This window comes from Vanacampus margaritifer, chromosome 15, assembly GCF_051991255.1.
Source record: "Vanacampus margaritifer isolate UIUO_Vmar chromosome 15, RoL_Vmar_1.0, whole genome shotgun sequence".
Taxonomy (NCBI): Eukaryota; Metazoa; Chordata; class Actinopteri; order Syngnathiformes; family Syngnathidae; genus Vanacampus; species Vanacampus margaritifer.
This window is the reverse complement of record NC_135446.1, coordinates 7,217,099-7,242,693: the sequence shown is the minus strand read 5'-3', so window position 1 is coordinate 7,242,693 and position 25,595 is coordinate 7,217,099. Positions and strand designations below refer to the sequence as shown.

Below are 25,595 nucleotides of genomic sequence, written 5' to 3'. Positions count from 1 at the left end.
AAATCAATGCGACTTTGGAATTTTCAATTCATCTAGTGTATCTTGGCAACATTTATGACATTTCCAAATGAAGAGAGTGTTTTTATATTTACATCCTCCTTCCACATTTTTTTCATGGTAAAATTCACAATTTTCAACAAGATTTGAGATTTTTACTTTCTCATTCCACATTTCTTGACCCAAAAATGTATCTCCTTCAGGACATCTTGGGAATTTATGGAATTGAGTGATATGACCACATTTCACATTTTGACCTCCTCCTTCCACATTTCTGGACTGATTGAAGAAGCCATTCCATTTCTACATATATTGAGCTATGAACAACAGTCTCCAAATGGCCTCACATCAACAATTCAGTGAATGCGCATCAGCTCTTCAGCATTCATACTCAATTCCTCCCGAAATTGCATCCCTAATTTGTCTTTTTTTTTTTACCTGGTTAAATGCATTTGAATGGGCATCTATTATTAACATATTTCTGCTGAGCGTGCAAAAGGGCAGCAGCACTTGTTCCAAAATTCTGCCTCCTTTGTAATATTTCCCACCTTTCACCAGTTTCCGAGAGCCTGCTGGCGGACAAGTTTGACGAATACGGCTACACATTCATCGCGCCAAGGTAAGACGGAGCGCGTTTCATTTTTTAATTGACATGACATTTATTTCTCCACCGTCTCGGGTTCCCGTCTGCTTAATGACCTCGCCGGTGATTCGCAGGATGTACTGCAAGGACCTGAAGCCGCCCGACAAGGACAAAAGCAACACGGAGTTCCTCATGGAGTTCAACATCTACATCGACACCAAGACGCCAAACAATCCGATGTGTGAGTGCCGACACTTGGCCGCGCGCTGACGTGCGCCATCAATAACGTCGTGTCCCCGGTGGCCAGAGAAAAATAAGCGCAAAATGTGCTGATTCCGCTCTGTTCCCACCGCGGGCTGTTGCAAAAGTATGCTGGATGGGCAAAAGTATTGGGACGCACAGAGTTGGTCCCCTTTGGCCCTCATTTGTTTGTGGGATTTTTATTTTATTTTTTTTAATTTTTTTAGCGCTACTCTGATGTGAAAGGATACATTTCACTCCAATTATGATTTAATTCAATAAGTAAAATTTCACTCCAATAATCATACAATTCAATTTACTCAAGTTGTTACAATAGGATTTACTTTAAGATCAACTGACCTCCACTTTTCATAGCATTATGAAATTACGATACTATTTACTCCAATTACAGCACAATATAATTTTCTCCTTTGACCGTAATTATAATACAGTGTGATGTACTTCAATTAGAATACCATTTATTCCAGCTATGATGCAATTTGCTGAAATTATGATACCATTTAATCCATTAATGGTGCAATATAATTTACTGTAATTACAACATGATAATATATTTACTCCAATTGTGATCCATGCTTTCCTCCATTAACTCATTTGCTCCCAAAAACATAGAAATATGTTCTATTTCAAATGTTCAAGTGTCCCAAAGACGTATTTATACGTTTTTTTATGTTTCATGCTAGAGCATGCAGAAGGCTTTGATGCAGCCTCTCAATCGCACAAAACGGTTGAAGCAATGGTAGTTATTGCACAAACGGCCAGCAGGTGGCAGCAGAGTAGAAGAGATCAACCAGGGCCATGTTGAAAACAAGCTGATTTACCCACAGTACGATACAGATTTGTGAATAATGATTAAATTTAGCTATATTCTAATGCTAATTGCTGCAAATCGGAAACGATAGAAATATACTTTTTTTCCTGATGGAAGAAGAGACTCCAATCTTTATTTTGGTAGGTTCCATGTTTTTAAAGCAATAAAACACAATATTCTGTGGGCCTTGCAGAATCAGTCAAAATCTAGTAAAACAGCAGGGAGTGAAGGGGATTGCTTCAGTGAAAATGGCTGGTAGTGAATGAGTTAACAATAGCATTTATTCTAATTACGTTATGACTAGTGCTGTCAATGTTAAAGCGTTTACTAATTAATTAATCACAAAAAATATTCATTTTGATTGCAGATGATCCTTTAGCTGACAGCGGCTGGTTAAAGGTAGCACAGGTTGTGTTTGAGCAATAAAGATTACTACATGCATTAAAGTAAAGCATTTAATAAATGTTTGCAAATGACATTCAGAATATTTGTTCAAGTCAGCCTATTGGAGTCATTAATCCTCCAATTAAAATGCATTGTAATTTACTACAGTTATGATGTGATAAATACTCTAAAAAGAGAATTGTTGAACCAATTTAGGATTACAAATTGAATTTTTGACCAATTTAATAAGATGGCTTCAATTGGTAACACACAATTGAATAATATTCACTTGAATTCAATTAATCCTAAATTAATCCAAAGTGAATATACTAAATTAATCCCAAATTTATCTTGAATTAAATTAATCCAAAATTCATCTTGAATTAAATTAATCCAAAATTAATCCAAAGTGAATGTATTAAATTATTCCAAAATTAATTGAAAGTGAATATATTAAATTAATCCAAAATTCATTTTGGATTAAATTAATCCAAAATTAATCCAAAATCAATGTTTTCACTTTGGATTAATTTAATTCAATCGTGTTTTACCAATTGAAGCAATTGTATTAAATTGGTCAACAATTCAATTTGTAACCTTAAATTGGTCCAAGAATTCTCTTTTTAGAGCGTAATTCACTCTAACTACGACACGATGTGATGTGATTTACATCAAATATGATATGACTCCTATTAAATTGTGATAACATTTGGCTCCAACACCAAGATTTTTGCCCACTCACTTATAGTGTCGTTTGACTTCCCAATGTGTCCAGGTGAGACATCTGGTTGAAGCATGGCGAGGGCCCATCCCTTGAGCCTTCATGACCCCCCACCCCACCCCTCATAGTCCAGTGGTCTGGCTGTATGGTTGGCTGTGCATGACCAAGCAAAGCTTTTGTAAAGTGGAACCACCAGCAGCACCACCTCCCTCATGTTGCCCATTTGATCCTAACTCCAAAAGTCCAACCATCACACGCCTGAGCGCACATGTGTGAAGCACGTCGGCTTAGATGTGAGGCGCACACACGCGCGCTCCACCTCTCCGGCCGGCCGACGCGCTCCAATTATCGTGTGTTTTGTGACAAAGAGCAGAACGCGTCAGGCCGAGAGCACGAGCCTCGGCCGTAAAAGCCCAATCAGGGGCCAGCGGGACATCTGACCAACGCATTAATGAGCGCTGGCGTCCGCGTCGCCTTGTTTGTCGACGTCGTCGCAGCTCGGCCCTCCAAACACGCCGCCAATAAAACCTCTCACTCCATTAAGTGATTACTTTCACCGTTATTAGCTGCGAGTTTAACAGGGGGGTATGTGGGGTGTGCAGGGGTGGGGGCACCCGCTCTGCCTGGTTAAGCCACCGCAGTGGCGAAAAAGTCAGAGTACATTAGGAATTCCTGGGCTGCCTTCAATAAAGGCCCCGTAATGAAAACCACCGCGGGCGAAGGGGTGGCGGAGGACTTCGGAATCAAGTGTTCGAGCAGCTGTTCTCTGATGTGTGTGCTGCGTTTTCGAAGGCTCGCAAGAGGTGGCGGCGGCGGTGTACGATTGAGCATGTTAACGGACTGGAGCGGAGGCTTCAAAGCGAATTGGAAAGCGCAGCCTTTATCGCCTGTTATGTTTGTCATGCGGTCTTGTCGGAGGTCCTGGCAAATAATTTGTTAGCCGGAGCGAGCGGCCGCCCGCAGCTTGGCAGCCTCCTCGCCGGCTTTCGTGGCGACATGTTTCACCGCTATCCGCTTTTAACAGACCTTTTGTGAAATGATTACTCCACAGCGCCTTTATTTGTTGATGTTTAACAACCCGGAACTTTTTACATCCACAAGATGTAAACCCTATCACTGTTTTTGGCTCATTCCATCGATTAAGTCATCTGCTAATCAGAAGTGCACTGTGTAAATATAAAAAATGAGTCCCAGCTTTTTCCCTGTCCCTTCTCATATCACATATACCCGCGTTTATTTTTCTTTCTGGCTTTATTTTATTGCTTTTCCATCTTTTTTCTCCCCTCACATCATATTTCATTCCATGTTGGCTATCGGTATACGGCATGCATTTATTTAACACATTCCTGCAGATAGCTGTTACGTTCCGGCCCATTAGCTTCCCAAAACCAAAACTACAACATTTTGCCCCACCGTCCCCACAAAGATGAACAATTACGTTTGACAAATTTTGGATCTGTCAGCAGACAGGCGCAAATGGCTCGGGCAGATGTGGCTGATGCTGTTTTTACTCTTTAGGTAACGTGGAGCTGGTGAACCGATTGCTCCTGGACGCTGGCATCACTTCAGATCTCATCAAGATCTGGAAGGAGAATAAGTTGCAGTGAGTGCACAAAAAGAATCATACTGTCATTTCATCGCGGCAAAACGTGCGTAACTTTGTGTTTTGTAGGCCCGAAGTCACCGCAAGATTTATTGCCACCGATGGGGGGATTACCCGAGTCTACCCAAAAAGGTAGTAGAAGTTTGATTTAGGGTGCAAAGCTTGGGAAAATATTGACAGATAAACACTCGACCATCCTACATAACATACGTCAATAGATGTAGGTGGTGGATAACGACTTTTTCCAACATTTATCCCATCAATTGTCCATCATCCACGTCTTGGAGTCAGTGAATCCCCAGTTTGCTGGCCCTTACATCGCTTATCTCCTGACTTTCCGCGATCAGATTGGATGTAGATCCCTGCTGTCCTCCTCCATTTTCCACTCGCATGCAGTTTTTGACCTTGACTTGTTTCTTCCAATGCGCGTCCCCAAGGGCGACCCTTTGAATCCAAAACAAATTGAGAGAATCCGGTCTGCGGAAATGCTTACTTTTGTCCCGTAATTGCATCAGCGATGGTGCTCAATGAGTGGCTCGAAAACAGATCCCTGGGGTATGCCCAAAGAGAAGGGAGTCAAAAAATATGTTTGGGGATTTAATTGGAAACGTGGGTAACCTTTAGCTCCGACCAGAGAAATGAATGACTTGATTGAGGTGAGATTTGTCGATTCACGCACACTACAGCGCGGGCCTGAACTGGAGGGAGGAGGCGGAGACGTACGAATCGAGCTTCTACAAGCGAAGTTTGGACAACGATATTTACATCTTTACACCAACGCCGTACCTCAAAGACAACAGTGAGTACGCACCGACTGTAAACACAGCCAGGTGTACCTAATGAATTGTCCTACACTTATGCGCCTTTTCGTCCCCACTGGCAGTGAGCGACGACTCGATCCTTGTGAGCAAAGCCGTCAACCTCAAGATCGACAATAAGCTCCTCAAGCCGGCGGGTAAGAACATGCTAAAAATAAAGTAAAATGGCAATTTGTCAGGTTCTGTGTCAACACACTCACACTTGAGAGGCTTATTTTCAAGCCGACTTGTCACCTGCTGCTTGACACAGACGCCCGTCACACACTTTGTCTACTTCCTGTGACACGCGCACACAAACCACACATCAACCTGTCCGCTCCCTCTGTGATCCTCGGCCAAGTTTTCCGCGTTCCCGCTCTCCCCGGTTCAGGGAGTAAAGTTGACGCCAGGGTCCGACATGATGGAGGGTGTCTGGCTGTTGTTTTGATCCCCAGTGGTCGGCGTCAAGTTGGACGTCAGCGCCTGGATGGCGAGCTTCATCAACACCACGCTGAGGACCAACGTGAGTTACATCTGCGCCGTAAAGTCGGCAAAATGTGAGTCTGTCTTTTTCTGTGACAGTGCACAGATGAGATCTGCGGCTGCAAACGGAATGATAAGGTGAGATTTGATTTCAGTTCTTTTGATGTTTTTTTTGACCATCGTGGCTTCTTTAAGTTTTGTGTCCCGCCATCTCCGTGTGATTCCAGCACGTCGACTGCGTCATCCTGGACGACGGCGGCTTCCTGGTCATGTCCAATCGGGAGGAATACGTCGATCAGGTCTGCTATTGCTTTAGCATGTCGAAAAAGTTGCTTGTCTTTCTACTAGGGGTGTCAAGCAATTAAAAAATTTAATCATAATTAATCACATGAGTTCAATGGTTAACTCACAGTTACTTGGAAATTTGATCTCTGTTCTAAATGTACAATAAAATGTACAATATTTTTTTTCTGTGTCTTCATACTCGTTGAAAAGTGGAAACATTTTAAACTAATAGAAATGTGGCTGCATCTTTTAGTGACTGATACAGTAATTTCATAATAATTCATAAATTGAGTTAAAATTAAAAAGATGTACTATACGGTAAAAAACAAACAAAAAAAAACGAGTGTGATATTGATATATTGTTGAGGTCATTTTTCTGCCACTAGATAATAATTGCATTTGTAAGACGCTGGTGACTGCTCGGTGTATTTTTCTTTTTATATTAAGAGCTATCTAATTTTTAACATGAAGTAACTTGTGAAATTCTGCATATTTTTTAAATTGTAAAATACAACTTGACCCCAGTCACCACAAATATATGCATTATTATTACAATTATTACTGCAAAAATTTGGCATGGTCATAATTAATTAATCGCATGTTAACTCTTTCACTGCCACTGACGTAAAAAGACGTCAAGTAAAAACCTACGGAGGGCCGCCAATGACGTTAAAAGACGTCATCCAATTTTTGTTTTTTATTTTTTTGAAACGGGTGGAGTAAAGCCTTCCCCAGCTGTGTTGAAAGTTTCAAGCAGGTCTAGTGAGCCTAATGACTATTTTTGGCCCCTAGAGGGCAACGATGACTCTCTTTTGACAAGATTGGGTAGGCGTCAGCAGAAGACGTGAGGCGGGGCTAGAGTGTTGAGGGGACAATGGCTGAAGAAGCCATAATGGCGACCGCTTGCAAGCAGCTCACGGTCGAGACGTTTTTTTCAAAGATGAAAAGCATCGACCAACGATAAAGAGCACATTGATGACGACGATGATCATCATCGATGATGATGATGATGGTGACTCCGTGGTTGTAAGCATTGACACGGAAGTAGAATACGTTAGGCGGAGCTAGATGGAGGAGGAAGCGGACAATGGCAACCGGTTGCAAGCAGCTCATAGTTGGGAATTTTCAACGCTAAAGAGCACATTGATGATGATAATGATCATCATCGATGATGATGATGGTGTCTCCGAGGTTGACGGCGAAGTTGGAAGCGCTGACGCGGCGGCTATGACGACATTATAAAGGTTCACGGGCTAGCGATGCTGACATCGGAAAACGCGGAGCACAACCGAGCACGCTCAGGCGGACGTTCAATCGGACGACGAAGAGTGCCCCGAGTCCAATGCATATTCATCGGAGGAGTGTGTACAGTCTGCTACTTGCTATTTATTCCCCGGAAAAAAAGGCCGTCAAGAAAGTGTAACGTCTGCACGCGAAACGCACAATCGAAAGTGAAAGTAATCTGTTGTGCAAGTCCTGCTGCGTCTCCTTGCACGCAGGGGAGCGTTATAAAAAGAAAAACTGTATTTGAAACATCCACATAATTGTAAGTAGTACCACAGTTGCACACATTTGTAAATAGTTTGCGAAATTGTTTTGTCAAATTGTTACACTATTGATTGGAAATAAACGTATTTTGCAACCAAAAACACTTTTTCATTGTTGGTGATAGCGTTTTACAGAAGTAAAGCACTATTTAGGTGTTTGTGGCATCATTCATGGACAAAAAGAAGTGTACAATTCACTAGAGTGCATGAAATAACATCGTTTCACAAAAAGCTCTTTTTCTCCGCTTTTTGTTTCAAAACAGAGCATTTCGGTGAAAGTAACCATTTTCTATTGTTGATTACTGAAGAACGGAATAAGGTAGAAACAAACTTTTTTTTCTGAAAGATGAGAGTCCAATCTTTCATTTGGTAGTATGTGTGTTTCCATCGTCCAAACACAACATTTTCTGTGGACCTTGAAAGATCAGTCAAAATGCTTAAATTGGCTGGCACTGGGGACAACCTGTTTCTGAAAACATCTGGCAGTGAAAGAGTTAGAATAAAAAAAATTATGGCGTAAATAGAACTTTAAATTAACTCAAAATGAACGCACTCATTTTGACACCCATAGTTTCTATCATGTAAAAGCACAAATGTACGCCAAATATATCACTGTCAGACTACGTATTAGAAACACTGAAATTAGCATACACAAACATAAAGAAAAGGTGCAAAGTTGTGCAAGAAGCAGGCCAAGGCTATTAAAATTCAAATGTTTATTTGAATCTCAAGATTCATTCAAAAGATGCAGCTAAAATGAAGAAAATGTCAAATAGCTGTTTGAGAACTATATAACAATTTCAATTGGCAAATTCAATCAGCCTCAAATATCAGAAATGCTTTTACATGACATTTCACCAAATGCTGTTATCAACAACTTTCAATCATTGATCTAAATACAATAACTAAAAAAAAAAAAACACACACACGAAAGACTTTAACAATTTTTTTCAAACTAAAAACAAAATGAGCCTTGATCACTCATAATATTGTAAGCCTACTAACATAAGTCAGTTTTAGATGTTATTAGAAAACAAGTAAAAATACAATTGTTAGTAAGCATGGTGTTTTTTTACGGACCAGTAAGTTCAAATTGACTTTGTCAAATGTGGTTTGGGTACACGGACTTCATATACGAATGAACTAACAATGCTGCTTACTCGCCATCGAGGGAAGTGATGTCACTGGCGGCCATCTTTCTGTTTGTAGGGCAAAAATGCCACCATGTATGCAGTGTGCCTTTGTATTGATAAGTCTGCAAGAAGTGCTACATGCGCATTTCATCGCTAACAATAGAAATGTTCTCTTCTGAGGTACATTTCCGAGTGCTACTCAAAGATTCATCTGCATCATGTTGTCAGAAGCATCAACATTGTTTATGTCTGATTAATGAAAACAAGTCTGCCTGACATCGGAGCCATCAAGATGCTAATGAAGATAAACTCTTCAAAAAAAGAAAAATGTGCAAATAAACAAACGAAAGCACCGAAGCACAATTTGCCTAATTTGTTGACATGCAAACGCACACTCGGCTCCAGTGGGCTTTTGTTAAAACGCTAAAAGGTGAGCCGGGCCCCCTGCTGCGGTTTGCCTAAATGTTTTTTCATGTGCTGGCTAATCAGCGCCGGGCGTGCGCTGGATAAATCAAGCGTCTTCTGAAGTTTGGCAGCGGCACTAAAAGTTGAGGTCTCGTGTGCGCCCCTCCGTCATATATCCAGCGGGGAACGTCTAGTGGACTTTCCTCCGCCTCTTTATGCGCGACCCGCTCCTTTTTTCTCCTTTTTTTTTTTTGCACGGGGAGTCTTCAGGGAGTCTGCAGGCCAACAGGGTGGCGACTGTTCATTCATTGGAAGTGTCGCACACGTGCGGGCTTGACCTGAGACCGGTTTAGGCAACGACAACATTTAGGGGTCGCGTTAAGTGGATTACAGCAAAGTCCATCAGGCATTTGCTTTTCAGGTGACACTATAGCACCTAGCATGACATTTGTAGTAAATCAGACGCCAGAAGAAAATCACTTCCGGAGAGGGGCAGCTAAATAAAATTGAGCATTATTTTATCTTGCAAATGTTTCCCTTTTATTTTGTCCCCCCCCCCAAAATGCAACTTTTGATTATTATACTGTTTAACTTTTCATTCTCATAGTACTCTAACTTTTATCATAACATTGTATAATTAACTTTACTCTTAAAAAAAGTTTTTCGTGCATGCCAAGACAACAGGTGGAACTATAGCCCTAGCAAAACAGTTTTAGCCAATCAAATGCCAGAAGAAAGACACTTCTGGAAAAGGAAGAACAAATATTTTCCTCGTAAAATCACACATTTATAAACATAAAATTACAAGTTTATTAGTATAAAATTACACAGCTTTTACATATGTTTTTCTCATTTTAAAAGGTTTATTTTTATTAAACTTATTTTATTTTCCCCCACACAATTACAAAATAACTTTTACTGTAAAACTGACTTTTTTTTGTAGAATGAGTTTTTAAATGTATTTATTTACATTTAATAACACCCCCAATAAATTGCACAGTCCCAACCAATCAGAAACAGATTTTTTTTTTTTACTTTCCCCCAACCAATCAGAAATTAGAATAAAGTAAATAAAAGGGCAGGAAAGCTGTATTATTATTATTATTATTAGTTAGCTTTTTTTTCCCCTCCATAAAATGCATTTTTGGTTGCATTTCTGGAAATACAAACATACAGAATAAATATGTTTATAAAGAATAGTAGGTTTTGGCTAAAAAAATAAATTTTAAAAATCATCTGTGATTTTATTTAATTATGTTGAATTTGGTTAAAGTTCAGCTGCCAATCACGTGCCAAGGCAACAGCTAACCAGATGCCTGGGGAAAGTCACTTGTGGAAAGGTTCGACAAATAAAAATTGCCAAATGTTGTAATGCTAATGTGACGTGGTCCTCGTTTCAGATCGGTCGCTTTTTCGGAATGGTGGACCCCATCCTGATGGTCAACCTGGTCAACTCCACGCTTTTCACCTCCAAGAAGTCCTTCGACTACCAGTCGCTGTGCGATCCCGTCAAGGAGACCAAGGCGGCGGCGGGCCTGCGATCTGTTAATGCGGTGAGTCACAAAAGCCACACACGCACATACGAACACACACAGCGCGCACTCGTATGTTAACACGTTTTGATACATGCACTGATTTCCCGACATGCTATACAGTCATCTCAACAGATAAAGCAGACGTACCTGCTTGCTCGCACGCACACATGCGAAAACGCCAGGGAGCCATAAATCGGCAGAGTGCAGATGAGAAGGGAAGCAGAGGTCCGGCGAAAGCGTCCGGGTGGGAGTTGTCGTATAACGCTAACAGGATTAGGTGGTCTCGCATGCTCAGCCGACACGCCAAGCGGCAAGCGCTGGTTTTCATCACTGACATTTTTTCAAAACGCTGAACTTGGGAAATCTTCCAATTCCTCCTCGTGTCGAAGAAAACACTGATTGGGCGAAGCTTGGGCTGAATGTGACATCACAGCAATAATATTCATCTTTGACTATCATACAAACGTGCCCCATTCTGCTAATGTTTTCATGAATAATTGTAATTGCTTTAAAGGATATCGCCATCTCATTTCCGAGGGGGTCGCTTTCCTTCATGACTTCTACTGATAACTTTGTTTCATGACGCATATAGTTTTTTTGGAACATGACTTTTTTCCTCTATTTTTTGGGGACTTTTCAGGACTTAAGTCTCTTTTTTTCTCTCTGGGAAAAAAAACTTTTTAGCAATGTTTTTTTTTCTTTTTGTAACATGATTCATTTTTCATAAAATCACAACTTTATTAAAAATACTACTTTGTTCATAAAATTGAAACTTTGACTTTTTTTTTTAACCATCAAATTACAACTTCAATGTAAAAATATGATGTAGTTGTTTTTTTCCCCACCAATAATGACAAAGTAGTTAGTTTTTTATTCAGATGACAACTTTTGGGGTGAAATTTTATTTCTTTACATCAATGTTTTTTGTAACTTGGCATTTTTTTCTGAAATACAATAATCTGAAGTAAAATTATTTTCATCAACATTAGGATATTTTTAAGTAAAATTACAGCTTTAATGTAAAACTATTTTTTATGTAAAAATATTACTTGACGAAACGCTTTTTAAGTTTTTTTTTATTTATATTATTCATTTTTATTTATTTTCCTCAAGTTACAACATTCATGTAAAAATATCACATTGTTTTATTAAATGACATGTTCTTCATGAAATTCTAACTTTTTCACTCAGATATTGCTTGTTTTTTTTTTTTTTTTCCGTAACATGACATCTCTTAACGTAAAAATGTTTATGCTCATAACATGACAGATTTGCACTAGTATTAATTGCCATTCCAAACATGAGAACAGACCCATGCTAGCACAATTTTGTTCGTATTTTCCGTGATAAAATGTCTTTTTTTGTGTCACATTTAAATACAAACTAGAACAAATACGAAGTGCTTGTATGACACTAAAAGTCAAAGAATGAAGTGGTCAGTGCAGTTATGCTCTAATAAAACGAGCCGGAGCGTTGGCGTGTCGTCCGCGTGATCAAAGTCAACACGTTGACTAGGCGTGTGACTCAACATGTCTGAAAGCTACGTGACTGATTGGCCACAACGAGGTACTCGCATGCTAGCTGTAATCCAAACAACATGGTCAACAGGCCTGTGATTCAAACCTCATGTTGTTGCTTTTTGTTATCTTCTTTCTTCAATGGATGAACTTTGACTGCGTTTGCTCCTCCCAGCCCTCCATCGCTGACATTTTGAACGTTGGCTGGTGGGCCACCGCTGCAGCCTGGTGAGTCCTTTTATGTGGCCCGCGCCTGTAGTTTGAAGAACATGTGACATTCTTGGGGAAATTATACATACTTGAATCCTAATAGAAAACAGGCTGTGGTCTCCTTTTCTTGATGGAGTTAACAGCTTGTTTTACACGGAGCAGTAAGTGCACAGTGTATGTTTGCTTTCAATGATGTTTGTATTTCATGTATCTCAAAATGTTATACAACTTGGAAAAAAAAATCAAACTGGGTTTAAAAAAAAATTGAGAAATGTTCTCAGAATATTCTGATATTTCTCTCATTAAAAAAATCATGTTTTTGAGTATTAGAAAATGATTGTAAGATTGCACCTTTTTCTTTGCAAAATTACACAACTGTACAAAAACATTTTTTTGTAAGAATATGTCATTGTTGTTAGCTATTTTTTAGTTTTTAATTTGTGTAGTTTAATTACTTACTTACTTCATCTTAATACTACAGCATTATTGTGGGTAATTTTTTTTAGTTTTTTTACAAAGTTTTTGTGATAGTAATTCATTTTCTTCTAGCTGTATTTTTGTAGCAATAAATCAACTTAACTTTTTTCATCATAAGGTTCTTTGTTTTTGTTGTCAAATGAATATTTTTGCTGAAGATTCTTTTAGCATAAAAATGTTTGTTTTACTAAATATTTCTTGTAGACCTACTTTATTAGTTTCTAATTGCTTATTTTATCGTCAACAACATTCAAACGTTTGTCCCCCAAAATTCAAACTTTCTTGCGGCAAGTTTTTTTGATGGAAATAATGCAACTTTATCTGCTCTCAGGTCGATGCTGCAACAGTTGCTGGTCAGCATCACATTCCCAAGTTTCCTGAATGCAGGTGAATGAATCTCTTCCCAGTCCGCCTTAAATTCATGTCATGCCTCTCCGACGGTGTCAATCGAAACTAACACGTGGACTCAAAAACTTGGGCTACAGCCGACATGGAAGAGGACGTGTCCGACAATGTGCATCAAGAGGTGTGCATCACGGAGCAAACGCAGTACTACTTTGAGACGAGCAACCTCTCCTTCAAAGGAACGGTGGACTGCGAAACGTGCTCCAGGTAAGAAAAATTCTACCTTTAGCGAAGTCCCCGATGACGCTTGCGCTTGTAAAAAATGAAAAGGAAAAAAAATCACATGCCATGAAGGTGAAGTCAAGTTACTTGTGTGCGGACCACCATCCCGGCATGTCGACCCCCGCCCACCCGTCCCCTTTGCGTGTGCCGTTTTAAGGCCCCCTCGTGCCGCCTAATGGAGTGCCCGCGCTGCATGCGGTGCGGCGTTCCTGTGCATTAGCCGCACACGTTCCCGCTTAACGAGCACTATAAAAAAAGCAGAGAAAATCATTTGTGCACCCGACATAGGAATTTTTTGGTGGGGTTGAGTTTTTGTTCCTTTGGGATGGAACGACATTAAAATAAAAAGGATCCAGGTTTTTCTCGTTACTGTATGATTCGTTACTTCAGATTTTAGTTTGCCTTCATGAGACCTCCTGTTAAAAACAATGTTACTTCCTGTTTTCTTTTTGACCATAAGACTTGCATCCTCTTTAACATCTAAAATGTCCTGATATTACTTCTTCTTTTTTTATGGAAAAATATAACTATTCCTGTTTTTTTTTTTGTTTTTTGGTATTTTTTTTTTCTTCTAAGATAACTCCAAATATATTTGTATACATTTTCAACCGTTTCTACCGTATTTTTATACAGTAAATTGCCTTTTCGTTTTCTGGCACCCAAAATCAAAGAAAAAGAAAATAAATTTTGCTTTTTAGTTTAAAATGTCTTATCTTAACAAGAATCCCACATTACCTTGTGGCCTAAGGTCTAACTCTGGTCGGTTATTGCACCTTTTGGTGCTGTGAATATGAAATCCTTGTTGTGTAGCATGCTACATGCTAAACTATTGAACTATCATACGTCACACATTACCCGCCATTACTCCTTATTCTTCTTCCATTTATTCTTCTACTTTCTTTTGGTGGTTGGCAAATACATTTGGTGCATTACTGCCGACTCAACAGATAAATTTACATTCTTATTTTCTTTTTTAATCACAACTTTTCTTGTGACTTTCTTGTTGCATGCAACTTTATTTGCATCCAATTTTGAATGGTTGCTCTCACGGTATTTCCTGATGCTTCTTCTTGTGTGGCGTTCATTTTCAGACTGTACCACGCTGAGAAGCTTCCCAACACCAACTTGGTTTTTATCATTGCTGACGCCAAACACAGCTGCCCGTCCTGTGACACCAAGCCGCTTGTACAGGATGAACAGCAGTGTATCCTTCACTACACCTACTTTTATTAAGTGTGTAAATGCCAGACTTTGGTTGATATTCCTGACTTGGTTCATTTAGCTAACGGCCCTGATCCCTGCGAGATAGCTCAGAATCCTCGCTACAGGAAAGGACCTGCGGTGTGCTTTGATAATAACGAGTTTGTAAGTCTTATCGCAATCGGGATGCTTGTTTCCAGACAAACAGCTTGCCTTGTGTGGAGTTTTGTGCTTAAATTGTCTCAGGAACGCCTTGCAGCTTTGTTTGCAACATTATTGTTTGTTAGCTAACACGCTTTCTTATCTTCAGTATTACCCCTTTAGCTCCTTTTGACCACAAATAAAATGCCATTGATTTATTTTAGTTAGCATTTATTTTGGCTATATTAATAAGGTACAGTTAGCCTTACAAATGCGACATTATTGAATTCGTCATACAATGTTTGCCACATATGCTAATATTACGACTGTGAAATACTTGTGCTCGTGTCAAATTATCATTTGTCAGTGGCTCCTAATGTTAACGTTTGGCTGTTTCACATACAGTAGTGTTGACCATTCTAGTGTTATTATTTTACACTTTGGCATTTTTATTATAATTTTTTTTATGTATTTATTTATTTGCTCACATGTAGCTTAACGTAGATTCTTACAAACATTTCATTAATCTGAACTCTTTTTAGCTTCAGCATCTTGCTAGCTAGTTGTTGGTTTGCTTATCTGGTACGCGCATCCCCACAAATGAGTTACAGTGGTTTCAATTTAGCATGTTTTAATTTGATTTTTTTCTCATAATGTTGTTTGCCACCCTTGTTGGCACTGACGGTTCAGTTTATCACACACGTTTGAGCATTTTACATGTTAGCATTTTTAGTTAGCTGGGATTAATTGTGACACTTCCATGTAGCTAAGCCGCAAAACATTGGTCGCTAACGTTGTTAGCTCCTCAGTGAACACGATTTCTGACATATACAATTTTGAGGTCTCCAATACTAACACCTCCACATTTGCCAAGAAGTTTTTTTTTCTTCTTGCTTGTGTTTTTTGCGGTCGCTGCATTGGACAAAACTCAGCTTAAACATGTACGATTGAATGTCGTACTTTATCATTATTAACCTGCATTGCTTCCACTAAATCTCCTTTTCTTGGGAGAGCTTTGCTGCATGATGTATTCTCTTGTCTTCCGCTGTGTGATTGGCCTGCTGCTTAGGACGAGGCCCTGTGCCGGCGTAGCGCTGGCTCCCCGTCGGCATCCTCGCTGCTCGTGTTACTGCCGCCACTGTTCATGTGCTTTGCCGGGTCAGTCCGTCTTTTCTCGCTGTCATGTTCCACCTCTAATCGTATATCTTTTCCGCTTTTTCCACTTTTTTTTGTTTTATGTGTTGTGTGGCTCCGCACCTGTCACCTTCTCGCTCCTTCTGCCAGCATCTGTTTTTACTTCCCCTGCCTTCCCCACTGATGTTTTCCCCATCTTCTTGCCCAGCTTTGAACTACCAGCATGTTTTCCTGTGTATCGTAATCCTCCGATACAGCACTTTGGAGCATTGGAACAACTTCCAGTGCAATTGTGTCTGGGATCTTCCCAATGAAAAAAAATGCTGCATCTGCGTTCAAAAGAATTGTGATTTGATTGGAATTTAGTAGGAAATTATATGAAAAGCTGCTTTACAAACTTGACTACTTTATTAAAAACATTGTAGTAACTGCACTAGCTCACATGCATATAAGCGTGTATTCAATTATAACCTTTTCTAAGTATTATTTATGTACAGCATTTTTTTTTTTTAACAAAGTTACTTGAACTGTTTACGTCCTTAGAAATGTTGGTGGCTAATTGTTAATGCTACCATTTATTTTTTTACATAGGGTTTGCCACACTGGTGTTAGCTTTTTCCAAAGTTAGCATTTTATAGCTACATATTTTGATAGCTCACAAAGCACATGTTTGCGCAATGTATTAAAGAGGAAATGCAATTTAAATTTGTTATTAACTAGAATATTTTTCTTCCTTAAAAATGTCCATGGCTAATGTTGTTAGCACCTGCCATTAAATTTGTACGATATTTTTTTGCCATTTTAAATGGTAATTAGGTCAGCAGTTTTTAGTTAACACTTTTATCTGTTACATGTTCCATAAAGTTTAGCATGGACGCAAAACATTGGTGGCTTTTGTGATTAAGTCGTCAAGATTAGTCAGAACTGTTGTTGTGCATGCTAGTATTTGCTAGCACTGTGATTGTTTACATTCCCGTTACATGTATTTGTTACATGCCCCATGAATTAGCATTTTTGTAAGAGCTTTACCTTAAAAGCGAACATTTGACATTGACTGAGCTAAAAGTGCATCAGAATCGTCAAAAATCATAGCGAAGTCCAGTCTTTATCGTCGAGAGATTTGACGAAGCGACGTCCAAACAAATTCAGCTGACTGGCCCAACGGCGCTAACCGTGCTGATGTTGTCCTCCTTGTCGGAACTCCAGGAGGAGGACGCTGACTGTGGCATGGCGTCCGGCTTGAGTCCTTCACTGTGGCTCACCTTGGCCCTTCAGTTGGTGCTTCTTTGGGTTTTGAGCGACTCCAGGCATCACGACGTCCTGTCATGACCTGTCCTTGCCCCACCACCGTCTCTCGACCAGCATGCCTCCGGAATGACCAACGAGATCAGCTTCAACATTTCTGACCGAAGAACCCACCAGAAGAGGACTTGGATTGATGGCGCCGTTGTTTTCCGAAGTGGGGCTGCCTTATTGGATTTAGTTGAGGAGCTTGAGCTGTTTAATTCAACACTGCCAGAAGCTAGCAAACAGTTTGCTTTTAATCCCGAGGTCTGCTTGTTGGTTTAAGGCAAGGAAAACAGCTTGGCCTCAGACTTTTGCCCCCCCCCGGTCCGCCTCCGCCGGGGTGCAGATAACAATTTTTTTGTCTGGATTATTTCCCTCTCCTGCCAGTGTCTCTGGGAATTGTTTACTTTGTGCTCTTCATCTAAACCGAATCCTCGGCCTCCTTCCGTCTGGACTTCTTGGATCAAAAACTGCCATGCGTGCGCGTCAACCAATCAGGACGCACCTGCACCAAAACTCTCTAGTGCCATGTGTGTGATTCCAATGCTAGCCTGTTTATTGGACTATTTATTGGAGGTTTGAGACTACTATCTGCACTTTGTGTGTACAGATACTGAAATCCTTTTTCCTGTCCTTTCTTTGCTTACTTACATCTTTGCAGAACTAACAACGAATGGTATGCAAATGGCGCGTTTTATTCATTGCGCTAGCTGTGAGCTCAAGGTCATATTTTGTAAAGTTTTGGACTGCGTTACATGCACACTCAGTGGTTTTATTATCCAATGGCGCCCTCAAACCGACGATTTGAGAGATAAAGCCTCAAAGTGTGTTTTGACGCTTCCACTTTCACACTTGGTGGTTTTATCGCTATTTCTTCTGCTTCCATGTAGAGAACCGCTGCCGTCACGCTAGCAAGTGTTGCACTTTATAAATCAGCCATGACATCGTGCTCGTACCGGAACTAACCACGTCGTTGTCAGTTACTAACAAGGAGAGACAAAAATCAAGTGCCATAACCGAATTCTCTCGTTTTCCGAATTTATGCAAGTTGACGTCAAGTATCGCACGATGATCAGCTGTTACTGCCTTCGTTTTCCCTTGAGGAGACAGCATCTACCGACTTTTGCATTACAAATCATACACCGATTTTTACCACTGACTGCAGCCATGTGGTACCAAAAGTTCGAAGGAAAAAAACAACAGGTTTTTAAAGTTAAAGTGCTAAAATCCGATGCTGTCCCCTTGGGAATAATTAAACGTGATATGAAGTTTTTCCGATTCCGTAAAAATCTTACGGGTTGGCGAGTGTTTGTGTTACCTGTGTGTGTGTGTGTGTGTGTTGTGTTTTAGCACCGGGCCCACCAAAGCCTGCTTATTAAGACTATGTCCACATGTACACGGCTATAAAAAAAAAAAATCATTTCACCGAGATAGTGGTTGTCCACTTAAAAACATTTTGTTGTAGTCAACATAATCCAAAATAAAAGTCAAATTTCCGTGACCGAAAACTGTTGCAAACAAATTACTTTTTTTTTTAAACGTTAATCATGTGGAGATAGTCTTAGTCTCCCTTGATTGTGCTTTAAAATGTTATATTTAAGTGGAACTTAAAAAAAAAAAAGTTTGTACAAAACCAAAGTTGTGATCAAAACGTGTGTTCATCCATGTGCAAATATTCAGAATAAAATTTGATGACAACAATCTGCTGCCTTTATGAAGTTCTTCCCCCCCCCCCCAACAGATCACATGACTACCCCCTTGACGCTTGGCCAACGTCAACAATGACGCCATGTTGGATTTCGCTCACAAAAGTCTCCATAAATTAACGCCGATGTCTCCTCTGGCTCGTCCGTCAAGCTGCGATGGATTTTAATCGGTAGCGACGCCCGCTTTGCACGCGACTGCAGCTGCGGCTCCCCGAAAAAAAATAAAAAAAACAAAGTGTCAGTTTACGCTTTTATGGCGCGCGTTAAAAATGGAGCGACACGCAGCAAGGAGAAAAAAATACAATCACCGGGGACATTTTAAAAGTGGCCAATTACCACGTCTTATAATGAAATAGTAGCCATTTTTTCGTCTTGGTAGCAGCTGGTGAACGACTACTTGGAGACCGATCATTGTGAAATCACATCATATTATACAAATAAAATATAAACATAGTTCAGCGAAAGATTTAGTAGACAGTCGGCAAAATACATTAAAATGAAGCTGTTGCTTGGTTGATACGCCGAAAAACAACAACAAAGAACAGTCTTACAGAACAGTTTTGCTTGTTTTGAAAAACAACAACAAAGAACAGTCTTACAGAACAGTTTTGCTTGTTTTCTGGTGAAAGAAGAGAGTCCTACTCTTTCTTTTGGTAGGTTATACTCAATATTGTGAGGGTCTCGAAAGATCAAGGTCATAATGCTGTGACATGGCTGACATCATGGAAAACTGCTTTGAAAACCGGCATTTATCTTCTCCTAGTTAGATTACTGCAGCGGTCTCTTTACACTTGCCTCAGTCAGTCTTATCATCCAAAATACAACAGTAACACCTAAGAAGACCCATTTGGAGGCCCCACATTACTCCTGTTCTCGCATTGGCCAGAATGAACTCCAAGATCCTATTTATTACTTGACCTTGCACACTTGCTACATTTCTCAGCTTTACGTTCCTCATTGCACTCCACGTCCTTTCCAATTCACAAATCTTGGCCTTCTATGTATCCCCCACACAAAACCGACCGCAAATCAAAAGGTGACCACTCATTTGCATTCCTAGCCTAAGGTCTGGAATCATCCTCCACACTCTGTCCGATCTGCTGAATCCGAAAGTTCTTTCAAACGACAACTAGAAAGCTTTTCCTCTTGAGGTTTTATTTGTTTTTGGAATGTCATGCGGACTGTACCAAATCCAAAGCCGTCGGTTGAGCAAAATAATGAAGATTGAAAGATTTACTGGCCACATGTTCCCCCCTTCCACGCTTCTCTTGGACTTCGTTTCTGGCTCTTCCAAAAATGTTATTTCTCGTCTTCCGCGGATGAGTTGCGATGTCAACAGCACATGCTGGATTTCCTGCCCGGGGCGGGCTGAGATTTGCGGCTCTGGATTTCGAGTCTGGCAGCGAGACTCCTCGCTCGGTTTACGCCGAGAGGTCGCCGTTGTTGTGCTTGGGATTGTTATCCCAAGTGCGCCTCTGATTGATATCTGGCCCGGCGACCCGTAGGGAACGTCTCCCTCAGTAAATATGGAAGGTTTATTATGTAAGTGATTGCATTAGCTGTGCTCTCATTATGAGCGCAATGTTTATTTTTGCATGCTGCGTAATCGTTCCATCAGATGAAAATCATGTCGGGCCTAAACACATTTTGACACGCACAACAGAAAAAGACGAGACTAAATGGGAACTTGAATACCTTGTACAGTATCAGGAGCTGAATTTGGAATCACAATCTAGATCATTTTTGGAGTTTGGAGGTGTAAACAGAATCTAGATGACAATCATATTTTTTTGTGCGCTTGGAGAGATTTGGTTGAAGTTTGGCATTTGGTTTTGGTATGAATCGAGAGTTAATTCTGATCTTGTTTTAGATTCAGATCCTTTTTGTAACATGAATGTAACTAAGAATAAGATTAAATGCCGCGTGCATTTTAATTTTGAACCAAAGATTGATGGACCACCTAATTTTAATCTGGTGTTTGTCTTTTTGTTTTTGGTTTGGTTGTGATATTACTGGAATGGAATTTGTTGTGTTGCAACAAATTGATAATGTGCAATGTCGTTTTTTAATCTGGATCAATTTGATTAAATTTGATGTTTCTTTGTTACAACCAAAAGAGTATTTGATTCGTTTGATTTAGATCTGAGTTCAGAGTCTGGACTAGCATCCATTTTTTTTTTTTAAAGTTCCAAACAGGTTTGTGTAGCTCTTAACCAAAATCTTAATTTACAATTTGGATTTAGATCAGTTTGTAAAGACTGACAAATTGATTATGTTTTGATCCTGGAATTCACGCCATTTTCATTGCTCGAAAATTTGGATTATGTTTGAACTCTTTCAACGTGACCTAAAGACAAACTAATTGCATTTGAATTGTGATTCAGATTAAAAAATTATTGATTATTTCTCAGATGTCTGAAATTGAGTTCGCAGCCTCAAAATGAACAAAAAGATTCATTTGATTACTTGTCTTGGCAGTATAGGCGCTTTAATCTTGTTTTTTTTCTTTAAAACAAAAAATCCTCCATGCTATTGTTCCAAGTGGTGCTAGTGCGTAATGAGCTTAGTGAGAACACCTCGCTGCAGGCATTTCCTTGGCACGCCCTCAAAAGCCAATCACAAGTGGGGTAATAAATATCTCGTGATAGTCTCGCGCCCTGAGGGGGTTGTCCCCTTGATTTCTTTACACCAAGCAGAGATTGTTTAGAATATGTTTTTATTGCTGCGAAAGGCTCACTCAAAAAGGTCTGCGACCCGAGGATGTCTTTCGTCCTTATCTTTTTCTTTTGGTCTCGGGGTATCGGGTTACCACAAATAGGGCGGGAGTGGGGTAAAAGTAAAAGTTTGGCATTCCAGGTAGCCCCGAGAACTTCTCAACTGCTTTGAAATATTTCTTTACTGACTCAGCGGCTGCAGGTTGATTGTAATCATTGATGGTTTTGCTGTTCTTTTCCACAGAGAACATGCCTTGACTTTCAGGTTTGACACTCCAAACCAACAGGGGGCACCATACTAAAATCAGCCCATTAATTCATGAGCCGACATAAAACGGAGCCAAGTACACGACTCTTACTTTGATTGATAAAGTAGGAATGATTATTAATTGACTTAAACTCCTAGGAAATTCGCAAATTAAACCCTGTTAGGAAGCAGGTATGTTGGACGGAGGCTGACGCTAAATTGCTCAACTTTTTACCCTACGCCAACAAATGTTTACAATGAGTAGTAGTATGATTATCTCTTTATATAGGTTAATGTAGGTCATAATCCAAATCAGTATGACAAGTTATTCGAAATCATGTTGAAGCATGTTAGCGCTGCACAAAAAGAGAATGGTTCCAAAAAGTGAACATTTGTACGCGATTTGAAATGCTGCATTCAAGACTGCAAGGATTTGAAATTATTCTACGATAGCAAAAAAAGAAACCATTAGAAAATATCATTTGTTTTGACTGTCCAACAACAAGCCTAATGTTTATCCTCTTGAGTCTCGTTAGCCTTGATCATCAAAAAAAAAAAAAAAAGGTTTACCGTCAATGCTTATGTAGTCTTTTGATAGTGTTTCAAAGTTGCAGATGTGCTACAACAACAAAGTGGTTGACTTGCCTAAGCATCCCTTGACACGACACCTGTGTCTGGGTGCACAGCTGCAACAAAGGAGTGCTATTAAACACACCACACACACACTTTTCTTTTATGTCTTAAATGTCCGTAAATAGCCAGAGATGAAATGACTCACTTGGAAGCCAATCATCTCGCCAGCGGGCCGCTCAGATCACTGATTCTCAGCATGGTTGATGCGCTCGCCAAGTGCCTTCACGTAACATCTCGGCGCTTTTGGATTGACAAAACAAGAGCGTGAATCACCCGAAAGCTCGCCAGCCGGGCAGACAGTAGAGACATTATTACCGCGGTCTTTTCACTGGAATCCATTTCACTAACTGCTCGGGTGTGGGTGTGGCTGTCAACGGCGAGGTCAAACGTTGGTCCGGCATAATTTGCCTGCAGATGAAACCCGACTCCGTTGCGTTTCAAAGCTGCAGGAAATCTATTAGCACCTGGTGGGACTCCCTCGTCTACCCCCAATGTAGAAGTTCACCTCCCTGTGCCCCACCCTGGTCCATAAAAGCACGCAAGACCGCCGCACTCCTGCTGTGACACTAAAGCCTGGGGATTGGAGTGTGTGTGGGTGTGTGTGTGTGCGCACACGTGGAGCTAGTTAGCAGCGAACAAGCTGCCAGACAAGCAGCTGCTACGCTAATCGCGCCTGTTGCATGTACAGTAGGCGGTGGTTGAGCGCTGACTCGGGTCAGTTCAGGCTGGAGACCGGGCCAGCGCCCCCGTGACCGGTTTTATCTCACGAATGCCAGCACAAATATGGACAACAAAAATGGAATCATCCATCTTTTTTTTTATGAGCTGGCCAGCAGCGTGTTTGCTTAAGCGCTGGATTTCACATCAACAATCCTCAGGGCAACTTTTTTTGCAGGACGCTCTGCCAAACTTCCTTCAAAGTCCATTTGTCTTATTTTGTTCTCAGAGTATTCCCGACTTGTCGCTGCCTTGAGAAAAGTCCCCTGCGCTTGATTGAGTCTGGCAAGCCAGAGGGTCAGGGCCAGTTTACTCTGGCCCTCGTGTTGCCTGACATCTCTGGAATCATTGTGAGATAAAGTAATGTCTGCTCATGTATCAGTTTTGTTCAGGAAGTGAACTTTGGCATCGGCTTTTGAAGCGGGCAAGGAAGATTCGATTCTTATCTGGCTTGTGTTTCCAGGGGCAAGGCCGGGTGTAGGTGAGTCTATAGGGCTATAGGTACTCAAAACTGGTCTGGATGGATTTCTTTTCATTCCCTTCACACGTCTCGAAATGGAACCTCCCAAAAAAATAGCCAGCAAACCGAACTGAACAAAATTAACGGACTGGCTATGAAAATGTCCTCCTTACCCATCAAGAATATCACCTGAACTGCCAGGTAGCTTACAGAGTCCGGCGGGAGTTTCAGGGCCCGTTTTTTTGTGCACTTTTGTCCCATGCAGGTCATTTTGATTTTCATTTCATGTTCATCCAAATGTTGCGAAACATACAAAGTCGTCCCTCAACTCCAATCTTCACTCCTCAAGTTGCTCGCAGGGCTGTAAAGTAAAAGCAGAACCCCGAAGAGGAGGTCTTGGCATCCACTGTAGAATTCTAGACCCCCCCTCCCCACCACCACCCCCAACCAGGCCTGTCCCAGCCGATGGCTTCTTAAACTTTGCTCGCTCTCGACCAACTTTGGCCGACATGTTGCATGCATCACTTCTTATTTTTTGCATTCCTGACGGCCGCATGGCTCGGCGGCGTTTTATCTCACCCCAACAAGCTTTATTGAAATCCCAGACCGAGGGCAGAGATCACCTGGCTCTCATACTCTTCTCTTGTCCAAACATGGATTTACACTATCGGGAACTTCATGACTGACTTTGGATGAGCGACTAACGCCTCCCAGAGGACGTGCTATAACATGTACAGTAAGGTTTGTTGCTTCAAGCTCAAGTCTTCGGCAGGATTTATGCCCAGTTCTTCAGAATGCATCCCGTTACAGGTATTCTGCTGTTCCATCTAGGATGAAACACTTTGCTTAGATCTTCTTCTCCTGAAAAAAGAACCTGCAGTCCGTCAAAGATTATCATCAAATTGCCGTCAGACAAACCCAAATAAATTAGCAGATTAAAACATGGGGAGTGCCGCTAATCTTCTACCTGTGAAAAATGGTATTATTTAAGTCAGCTGTTTGGGCGGTCATTGGTCGCACTCTCATCTCACCAGCTCGCTCATGCGACCTAATTGGATTTATGTGCGGGAATGTTTTCCAAAGCCGCACTTGTGAAATTCGTCCACATCTGCTGGCCATTAGTGGTGGACATAACACACAACAGAGAGAGGAAAGCCCCCGACGCCTTGATTCATTGGCGTGTGCCTCGGCCTTTATTGCGCTGGAGGAAAATGGCGTGAGGCCTTATCGTTGCAGTTGTCCTCCGTCCGTTCGAACCTGCACTTGATCTCTCTACCTGCGCTCTTAATCCGGAGCTTCCATTAGCTTCCACCCCCCCGTCCAATTTCTTCCCCATCTGCCGCCGCACCCTGACGTCTCCACGTTAGGTGCCCCCCCGTCCCGCAGCTCCACCCAGACAGTCGTTTGTCTCCGTCAGTAAGACTTCCATCTCCTCTAAGATGGCTCCCCAAGGTCGGGATGTCCTCCTGTTTCATTCCTTCCATGGGCAGCAGGAGAAGCTAAGCAAGGCGGTCTGACAGCCCCCCTGACCCCTCGTCTGTCATCTGCAATGGGAAAGGCACCCTCCTAATTGGGGGGAAAGCATTGAGGGGCTGGGAGGCAGCAGGGGTGGAGGTTGTTATTGTAGTGTTGGGTGGGTCAGAGGTGAAAAGGGGGAGATCACACCGGTGATTAGCCTTCTTCATGTGCGAGAGTGCCGAGCAACGGGGCGAGTTTGCCGGCCAGCTGGGGTGTAAAATAATTAGACGGGTAAAATCCTGCTTCAGTGCCGTTAATGGTGACACCAAAGGGTCAAATGTGGGGGCTCCCCAGCGAGGGAGAGTCTCTATCATCTGAGAGAAAACTTGATCTCCTTTGAAGGAGTGTTCAAAGGATGACACTCTGCATCTTTGTTTTGTCTTGGTAAGGCTTTTAATCATTGGTATGTAGGGGGGGTGTAGTGGTTTGTATCTGAACCTTCACGGTACAATCTTTACTCCT

At 41.1% G+C, this 25,595-nt stretch overlaps 1 protein-coding gene across 1 annotated transcript in view; it reads left to right on the top strand.

Annotated features, from left to right (window-relative positions):
* Window positions 1-18,825, top strand: part of cacna2d1a (calcium channel, voltage-dependent, alpha 2/delta subunit 1a) — a 62,345-nt gene extending 43,520 nt beyond the window's left edge. The window contains exons 23-39 of the mRNA XM_077544265.1: window positions 556-616; window positions 715-821; window positions 4,276-4,360; window positions 4,430-4,492; window positions 5,047-5,159; window positions 5,244-5,315; window positions 5,613-5,680; window positions 5,740-5,778; window positions 5,868-5,939; window positions 10,411-10,563; window positions 12,238-12,290; window positions 13,081-13,136; window positions 13,235-13,361; window positions 14,468-14,580; window positions 14,659-14,741; window positions 15,787-15,875; window positions 17,058-18,825. Of these exons, the coding sequence (XP_077400391.1) occupies window positions 556-616; window positions 715-821; window positions 4,276-4,360; window positions 4,430-4,492; window positions 5,047-5,159; window positions 5,244-5,315; window positions 5,613-5,680; window positions 5,740-5,778; window positions 5,868-5,939; window positions 10,411-10,563; window positions 12,238-12,290; window positions 13,081-13,136; window positions 13,235-13,361; window positions 14,468-14,580; window positions 14,659-14,741; window positions 15,787-15,875; window positions 17,058-17,094 (1,391 nt within the window). The 3' untranslated portion in view covers window positions 17,095-18,825. The remainder of the gene's footprint in view (window positions 1-555; window positions 617-714; window positions 822-4,275; window positions 4,361-4,429; window positions 4,493-5,046; window positions 5,160-5,243; window positions 5,316-5,612; window positions 5,681-5,739; window positions 5,779-5,867; window positions 5,940-10,410; window positions 10,564-12,237; window positions 12,291-13,080; window positions 13,137-13,234; window positions 13,362-14,467; window positions 14,581-14,658; window positions 14,742-15,786; window positions 15,876-17,057) is intronic.
* Window positions 18,826-25,595: the final 6,770 nt, after the last annotated feature.